The sequence below is a fragment of the Arabidopsis thaliana genome (genome assembly GCF_000001735.4).
Source record: "Arabidopsis thaliana chromosome 1 sequence".
NCBI classification, from domain to species: domain Eukaryota; kingdom Viridiplantae; phylum Streptophyta; class Magnoliopsida; order Brassicales; family Brassicaceae; genus Arabidopsis; species Arabidopsis thaliana.
In genome coordinates this window covers 8688411-8697728 of record NC_003070.9, presented here as the reverse complement: position 1 = coordinate 8697728, position 9318 = coordinate 8688411, and the positions used below count along the sequence as shown (strand labels likewise).

Sequence of the window (9318 nt, the reverse complement as noted above, 5' to 3'; positions counted from 1 at the left end):
AAAATATTTTTGTATGTATGCACGTAACGTATGGATATCTATAGATTAAAACCAAACAAATATCTTTAGTTGTTTAACTATAGGCTTCTATATTTGTCACCTTCTACTTAACTTATCTGCAGCAATCGAGACGCACACACATGAATCCATTCCAACAGTATATTCGAACTTAGCCGATTCTCATGTTTTTGGTCTGAGGTCGTAATCGGGAACCCATCCTCTCCACTAAATTATAAAACTACAAAAGAAGCCAAAGTTTGGGCCACTCGATCTTGGATTTTAAGAGAATAAAATTATTGATCGATGTGAGATCAATATCTAAAAATTCTAAAAAGGGAGTATATCATCATCACGATAAACGACTTTGTTTGTAATAAGACGAGACCAAGTTGGGCAACTTGCATGTCTACTTTTCATTCTCACGGTCACGTACACGTACAAAGGTATGTGCCAAGTTTGTCAACTTTCGTCACACAATATATGTCTTGTCTACTGATTCCATTTCCTTGTAAAATGTGTGATGGACAGTCTCATGTATTTGTCTTGATTAATACATCTCCAATAGCAAAAGCAATATACTATGATTTATATAAATGTAATTACGTGATTATTTCTATATTTATAACTTTTATTATTATATTAGATGAGATTGGCTCGTATACTCAAAGTTAGATGATACAAAGTTTTAAAAAGCTTTTCGAATCACACTGTTTTGTATAATGAAAGTAAATTATAAAATTAGCCGCACACCGTGATTGGTATTGCGGTAAGGCGTTCAAATTAATTGCTCTCTTTGGCGAGGCACGTAGCTACAACGAGATATGGTTGTTCGATTATGAGCCATTCATTCATTTAAAAAAAAAAATGTGTCATTCATATGCACCTAATCAAAAGAGTCAGTCACAAATTCGCTAGTCGTAGTCCGACATTTTGTAACTTTGATCGGGACTCCCTATGCAAAAAGGTATATATCTCAACACAAAAGACGTGTTACTTGGATATGAACGAAGAACAAGTTATTCTTGTTTTGACCTTGGATTCCGAATGTTCACAATGATGTTGAAGCTCTAAGTGAACTTGTTTATGAAACAGAGTCTAAATGTCTAATGAACTTGTTTCAGAGAACAATAAGGGAGAAGGTGGTAATGTAACAAGTTTTGGGCGTGTGATATATCACATAAAACCATATATATTTGTTCATCACGCTGTCTGATGTCTTGATAATCCCTCTCCTACTGAGGTTTAATTTTCTCCCTTGAACTATTCAAAGTCCCTAAAACTATGGATCAAATAGTACTATGAAATGTTTTTGTTGCTGCAGACTATGATCCATGAATCATTAAAACTTGTAAAAGATAGTTAAATTGAATAATCTGATCAGTATTGTATACCCATTAGTTGCAACTGCGACGTCCCTATAGTTGGACTCGAGAACTATTGATTTGTTGACATTAACTTTTTTCTTCTCTGTATATAAAGTCAGAAATATGTTGAAGAATCAAAACTGTACTTGTTTGACCGAAAATAGTAAAGAAAATGCTTGACTTGTATCATGCAATTTCTGTAACACTATTTACAGGTTGCATTTTCTGATCCGTTTTAATTTGTCCCTTTTTTTACACATTACGATTGTTACCCTTGTTTTTTTGTGGTTTTTCCAAGTATGTGTTTTTAAATCTTTCCAAGGATTTTTTTTTTCCTATGAATATTTAAACTTTGTACTTTCTTAATGTATGCAAAAAAATATAATTCCAATTTTGTGGTCAACCTATGAAAAGAGATGTTTCACTGTCCAAAATTGTAGTTTTGCTTTGTGTATTCTCTATGAATGGACTACACTATTACAGACTGTAAGTGATGGTGCCTTCAATAATTTAATCTTGTCCATTGCTATATAAAGTTCGAGGCCTTTATTGTCCGATCGACCTCTACTGGAAGATCCCATTTGTTTAAGTTAATGGCTAAACCAATTTAGATAATAAAATTCATCAATCGTAGCTAGAATCATTGTTATATAAAATCAAGAAAAATTTACAGAAAACTAAAAAGTCACCTGCGAAGACAAACTGTATTGATTAATAAACCAGTGAAATTTATAATTACAATTCAAAAAATTTATCTTTTTCAATCAAATTGTTTGACGATACAATTTGATGATATTCAGAGTAATGTGAGATAAATGTAATTAAAATCATAAATTTATGATGTAATTACTGTTAGTTCACATTTTGAAGATATTAATATTTAGTTTTCACCAATGATAATGAATATAAATTCCAGTGGACCCGGCATGTCAGTTATATGACTTATGAGGCATGGTTTATGATATAACATGTCTTGTTCTTGTTTTCTCATGTTTTAGGTTGTTTTTCCTGCACGGAATATCCCAGTATAATGGCTTTGATTAAGGTAATTTTACTAACAAAAAAACATCAAAAACAATACCTCCAATATTTATTAAACCGTAATTATATATAGTATGATTTATCTTCTCCACTCCTCACATCAACACTAGAGATGAAAAACAACTAATAAAGTACCTTTTGTCTTGATAAGTCTCATTTCGGTTTACCAAATTTATAAAATAACCACAGTTATGGTTTTCTTATGATCTTATCAACTATCACGGGCCATTTGACTTCTTGTTTTGGCGTAACCCAATCAAAATTTGTCTTTGATAAATTTCAATTTTGGTTCATGGACTTTTGCATGCGAATATTATATAATGAGTCCAAACACAATTTAATAGTATATTTATCTGACAACCAATCATAAACCTATAATAACGAATCTAATACAGGAGATAAGCAAATTTATCATACATCTCCCCATAGATTTTCTCCAGGTTTCAAAGTAGCATAGGATCATCTTCATTTCTACGCCTAAGAACATGTGCAGGTGTGTCCACTTGTCCACTTCTAGTCCATTGTATCTAACCATTAATAATGTTCCATTACTAATCCTTATTCTAATAAAATTATTGATAACTATGATTTTTTGCGTAAAGTGATAACATTATTGATAACCTTAAAAATGCACAAATATACTATAATGCTCAATTATTTCTTACTCATTTTGTGTAAATGACTTCTGAAAAACGCCAAATTGTTTGTTCGCCGAACAATACTAAAGTACTAACAAATAAATAAAACACACCGACAAAAGAACAAATTAATGCCACTAATTTATTGAACGAGATTCGTGTAAAATGAATTATCCGGTTTGGTGACGGACACCTTCCAACATTTAACCTCTCCGTCAAGACTTCCACTAATGATCGAAACGACATCGTCTAACTCCTTTTCTCTAACCGCCGCCAACGACTTAACCGGCTTGGTATGACCGGAAAGAACCTCCAAACAACTATAACTAGAATCGGGTCCACGTCGCCAAATCCTGACCGTCCGATCAGCTGATCCACTGAGTAGCAAATCAGAGACGTTGAACAAGCTAAGTATTGCTTTATCATGTCCCCTCAACGCACCTCTCACCGCCATGTAATTGGAAGTATCCTCTCTCTCCCAAACCAAAATAGACCGGTCACACGAACCGGAGAACAAAACCGATCCGTCGTCGTTTAATGCTAATGCGTTAACCGCCGATTTGTGCTTCTCTAAAGTCGCAACTAACGTGTGACGTTTCTCACCGGTCGGTTTGGCCCAAACCCGGATACGTCTATCCGCGGATCCAGTGTAAACGGTGCCGTTAGTAGAAACGGCAATGGCATTAACGGCGTCATCGTGAGCTTTGATTGATTCTTTGCAACGAAGATCGGAGGCTCTCCATATCTTCAAAGTCTTATCCCAAGAAACAGAGTAAATGAATCCGTCACTAACGGCGAGAGCAGTAACGGCGTCAGCATGTTCGATCCAGAGACGTTTCTTATGACGGCGTACTTGAACGTAGTTTTTAGGAAGAGCGAAACGTCGTAAACGGTCGTTTAAAGTAGGAAGCGTCGTTAACTGTTTATAACCGCTTTTCGCCGTAAGTTTCCAAACTCCGATTTTACCGTCTTGATGCGCCGTGAAGATTTTCTCACCGGAGAAGCCGACGGACTTCACGGTTCCTGAGAAAGGATCTTGGCCGTTGAATGTGTCGAGATGAGCACACATGTCGCGATCGTAGATACTTACTTCGTGTCCAGACACGGCGAAGAGGTAACCACCATTGACGGCGAGACAAGTTACAGGAAGACTCCGTTCACGGAGTTTAAACGAGGAGGTAACGGAGTGAGAGACGGTGACGGTGGTGGATGGGATTTTCTGAAGAGAGGGAACTGAAGGAAGCGTTTGGAGAGAGAGACTGCTATGAAGGCTGCTTGAGCCGGTGGTTACGTCGCTGAGTGAGGAAGATGACGTGGCGCTTTCGCCGGAATCCAAATGCTTCGGCGATTTGGGTATTCGTCTTCTGTCGGAATCGAACAGTTTTGAGATAACCCTCATGGTGGTTTCGATGTTTGGTAATTGAAAGGCGTTTCTATCGATTGATAACTAAAGTGATTCAGAAGAAGGGTTAGGTTTGTGTCGGAGAGATGTATATAGAAAGAAAAGAAGCGCGTCGTGCAGAGAGATTACGCCACGTGGCAGGTACGTACAGAGCGGTGCTTACTAAATTTCTGGGTGTTTTCTTGAACTAAAAAGATAGATCGTACAATTTTGTACTTATAGACGACCAAAGGGTATTATGGTAAATTGAAAGCGAAGAAGTCAAATACTGAAATACCCCAATTTGTGTAGTAGAAAGAAACAAGAAGTAAAGAAATCAATCAAAGTAAAGGAAAGAGATTGGGTTTTGCGTTACAGCATTGAAGAGGTTGGATGGTAGTGAATTGGCAGTATGGGTGAAGGAAAGAAGAGTAGAACCCAAGTAATTATGAGCCGATTGTATATTATCAATGCCTAAATTACGATTAGGTAAGGTTTAGGAAGAAGATATTATAGAAGCATTTTCTTGAATAGTGGTGTGAGTTGTAATAAATGGGTGTGAGTGCATAAGTGGGAAACTTGGACGTAAATGATTATAAGAAATGAGAATGGTCACATCCGTTGCTGGAAAGTGGAAAAGTGTGGCTAAATAAAGAGAGACACAATGAATTGGGGGTCAATGTCAAAACCGAGCTATAATTTAATAGCCGATCGTTAACCAAATGATATTTAGTTTTAGAAAAATAATTAGTACGACAGGTCGGACTCGATCGTTATCGATAGTGGACTGGGAAGTAGCGATGAGTACAAGATTGCCAGCCCAAAATAGTGAAAGGTTAGTAGGAAGGCTCTTGAGCCTTTCACTTATGTTTCTATGAACATTACTTTGATTTGTAATAAGGGGAAATATTGGCTAATTACATGAGCTATCATTTTTGTCACCGTTCTATAGACACCATCGCCGTTACTTTCAGCTTACAAGAAAAAAAAACATGAATGTCATCATGCATTACTGTGTAGTCAAATGTTATGTTCTAATTGATGTGTGATTCGTTTACTTCCTCACGTGAAATGGAAATATAAAACGGTATATTAATAATATAATAATATAGAACACAAATTTGTGCGGAAGATGTGAAACTGCTGTCTGACTGATCTTTCCTTGACACAAAAGTTCTTGCCACTGTAGGAAAACATGATTCAGGAAGGACTTTTGTTTATTAATTCTAACAACGTTTCCCTGTAAGATTTAGCACTCGTGTATGAGTTTTAAACTTCTGTAAAGTGTAAACAACTTTTCTTTAAAAAAAAAACTAAAGTAAAGCACTAAATATTCAATAAACTAATACATTTTTCGGTTCTGAATTAAGTTTTAGGGTTAATCAACATATCTAAGAATTTCACAAGTCTATCAAATATTATAGCTTCAACATAATTTATGGAATTTTTATTGTAATTTGTGTGATTAGTTTGTTTAGCAATTTGGTACTACTGTTTTTACAACTTAAGGTCCGAATAGTGACAGCGTATTTGGCAGTGCGAGAAAAGCGGATTTATATTGCAGTACGGTTCAACTGCGGTACATGCGGGAGAAATATATTTGCGGTACAAGTGCGGTTTTTATAGCATAAGCGGTACGAAATAATGTTTGATTGGTAAGAAAATAATTTGCGGAATTTGTTTGATTGGTAAATAGATATTTAAGATAAATAATTGATAAACAAATATATTAGTAATATAAATTTAATTATAACTACATAATTTCATTTATTGTTAATGAAATAATATTTTCATCTAGTATCTTTTTAGAAATTTGTTATAGCTAAACCTATAATTTTCTTTTAAATTATTGAGTAAAAATTGACTAAAATGATTATTTTACAACTTGTTAATTGTCAATTACTTCTAGTAAACTGTTGTATCAAATCACTCATGTATTAGTTAGTGGTTGTTATTAAGTTTTTTTCTATTTTTATAAATTTAATAAAAAAAATCACTTTTTTTCTTTGTCAAGTGCGGATTTTGATTTGAACCGCTGCTCATTACTTGTTGGATAAATAAGTGCGTTTTCATTGATTAATGTTCTTACCTCAGAAAACGCAACAGTATTTTTTTTGTTTTCTGAAAAATAACGTAATTAACAAAATAACTGTGATTGGTGACATATTGAGGTTTTCCAAAAAAGCTATTCAAATACGCACTTATATATGTCTCCAATCAAGGCCTTAGGGTCGAATGGTGACAGCGTATTTGGCAGTGCGGGAAAAGCGGATTTATACTGCGGTACGGTCCAACTGCGGTACATGCGGGAGAAATATATTTGCGGTACAAGTGTGGTTTTTATAGCATAAGCGGTACGGAATAATGTTTGATTGGTAAGAAAATAATTTGCGGAATTTGTTTGATTGGTAAATAGATATTTAAGATAAATAATTGATAACAAAATATATTAGTAATATAAATTTAATTATAACTATATAATTTCATTTATTGTTAATGAAATAATATTTTCATCTACTATTTTTTTAGAAATTTGTTATAGCTAAACCTATAATTTTCTTTTAAACTATTGAGTAAAAATTGACTAAAATGATTATTTTACAACTTGTTAATTGTTAATTTAGTTCTAATAAACTGTTGTATCAAACCACTCAAGTATTAATTAGTGGTTGTTATTAAGCATTTTTCTATTTTCATAAATTTAATAAAAAAAAAATTACTTTTTTTCTTTGTCAAGTGCGGATTTTTATTTGAACCGCTGCTTATTACTTGCTGGATAAATAAGTGCGTTTTCATTGATTAATGTTCTTACTTTAAAAAACGCAACATTACTTTTTTTGTTTTCTGAAAAATAACGCAATTGACAAAATAACTGTGATTGGTGACATATTGAGGTTTTCCAAAAAAGCTATTGAAATACGCACTTATATATGTCTCCAATCAAGGCCTTAGATTGGTACGTTCGTAGGCGTTCTTATGGAATTTTAGAATTTTGTTTTAAATATATACCCTATAATTTGATAAGTATTTTTGAATTAACTTAGATATTTGTTGGAACAAAATGATTTTAAGTGTTGATTAGACTCTTGTGAGTGGTGGTTCAAGTTGAAATGAGGATATTTATTTTCTTTATTTAAATTTTAATGAAAATATCATAGAAGAGCAACATTCTCGAAAGTTTAAATATCTTGCAATAGGTGTCAAGTTCGAAAGAGCACTCCTATGCCTTTTGATCTCTTTTACTTTAAAATCATCACTTTTTACATGGTCATTTCAAAAACTTCTCTTTAAATCGTTGAACAATTTTTTTCTTTTCAAATAATAAATATCTGGACAGTCAGTGAATATGGAACTTTCTTTATCAAGTATGATATATGAATATGAGAATGATGCATTGATGCTTTGTATGGTTGGTTATTGATAGGAATACCCCAAATACGAAGTGGTATTTTGATAGATAAGACTAAAGAGATCCTAAAGAAAGAAAGAGATCGAAAAAGAAAAAGGAAAAAGAAAAAGAAAATAGGTATTATTAGTTGAGTTTAGGACCAAAAGTGCAACACACCAATACGAACCCGTATACACTACTACGCGTACGGCTCTTCCTTCACTCCTTGTATGGGTCCCTCGCTGAGCTTCTATAGTGGAAGCTCCCCAAACCCAACCATGAAATTGGCTCCTCATCACATTCACACCTTTAAAATTCCAATGTAATATATTTTCTTTCTCTGGAGACAAAACTTATTTTCAATCTAGTCTATTAGTTTGAGTTATTATTTGGAGTTTAAAAAATATGTCCTTTTCTTTTATTTGGTATTTCTATCCGAGAACACTTTGGCTGATTCTCTGGCAAAGGCTAGTCTTAAATCTTGTATCATCTCCTCTAGTGATAGAGAGTTTGAGTAATCTTAACGTCCCTAAATGCATAAATATATGCATTTTGATTAGGATATTTTTTTCTTGTTTTTTTTTTGTTTGCATTTTGATTAAGATTTATACACGATGGTTACAATTTTACTTAATTAATTATTATGGCTTTTGACCCCGAAATCGTATATTATTATATTCAATTCAGAATTTTGTATCTAAACACCGTTAGTGAAAAGTTTTTTTTTTCAGTATTATTACAAAGACAACGTTTCTCCTAACAAAGGAGAAACAAATTACAACAAGATCATCACAATCATCCTTACATATAAATAATCTTCGTTTAAAATAACCTTCTTATCATAAAACAATGCCCAACTTAGAGTAACAAGAAAGAACCAGCAATGGATGTAACACCAACGACGACCGCAGAGACGCCAAGAGCTGCCGCACCGCTTTTGGCAGAATCAGCAGAGCCTGTAGGCGCATTGTCGTACGAGGAGTCACTTCCTAGAGGACCAGCCACTGCAACGTCACCGTCACCAGGAGTAGGAGCTGCATCGTCATCGGTGGTTCCGATTTGGTCATCGGTGACTGGAGCCTCGACATGATCGGTTTTGGAGGCAGCTGGAGCTTTGGAGGGAGACGCTGAAGGAGATGGAGAGGAGGCAGCTGCGGCAAGGCCAATGATGGCCATGAAGACGAGGGCAACCACGACGACAATGTTTTGGCGACCCATTCTTCTCTCTCTCCTTCTTACGTAGAACTCGTTTAATTTATTTTAGGGTTTGAGGTTTATTGATTGTGATGATTTCCGAAGATGAGTTTGATATGTATATATAGTTGTGTTTTGTGATCAAGACCAAAAATAAAATAGAAAACGTTTGAACTAAGATGTAGGATTACCTTACAATCCAATGTAAATCTACTGGAGTACCTAAAAATGGACTTGTTCAGATATAGATTTTGATTGGTGAACATGCGAATGAATATGAAACCATTCGTTCAACTTCAAATCGTCGTATTA

The 9318-nt window shown here is 34.3% G+C and overlaps 2 protein-coding genes across 2 annotated transcripts; both read right to left on the bottom strand.

Moving 5' to 3' along the window:
* Positions 1-3023: 3023 nt before the first annotated feature.
* On the bottom strand, positions 3024-5099 carry AT1G24530 (Transducin/WD40 repeat-like superfamily protein). The gene has a single exon (NM_102297.2): positions 3024-4502. It carries the CDS (start codon positions 4440-4442, stop codon positions 3186-3188), a length of 1257 nt encoding a protein of 418 aa, NP_564219.1. The 5' UTR covers positions 4443-4502; the 3' UTR covers positions 3024-3185.
* A 3361-nt stretch (positions 5100-8460) lies between these two features.
* Positions 8461-9166, bottom strand: BCP1 (homolog of Brassica campestris pollen protein 1). The gene has a single exon (NM_102296.7). It carries the CDS (start codon positions 9028-9030, stop codon positions 8671-8673), a length of 360 nt encoding a protein of 119 aa, NP_173860.4. The 5' UTR covers positions 9031-9166; the 3' UTR covers positions 8461-8670.
* Positions 9167-9318: the final 152 nt, after the last annotated feature.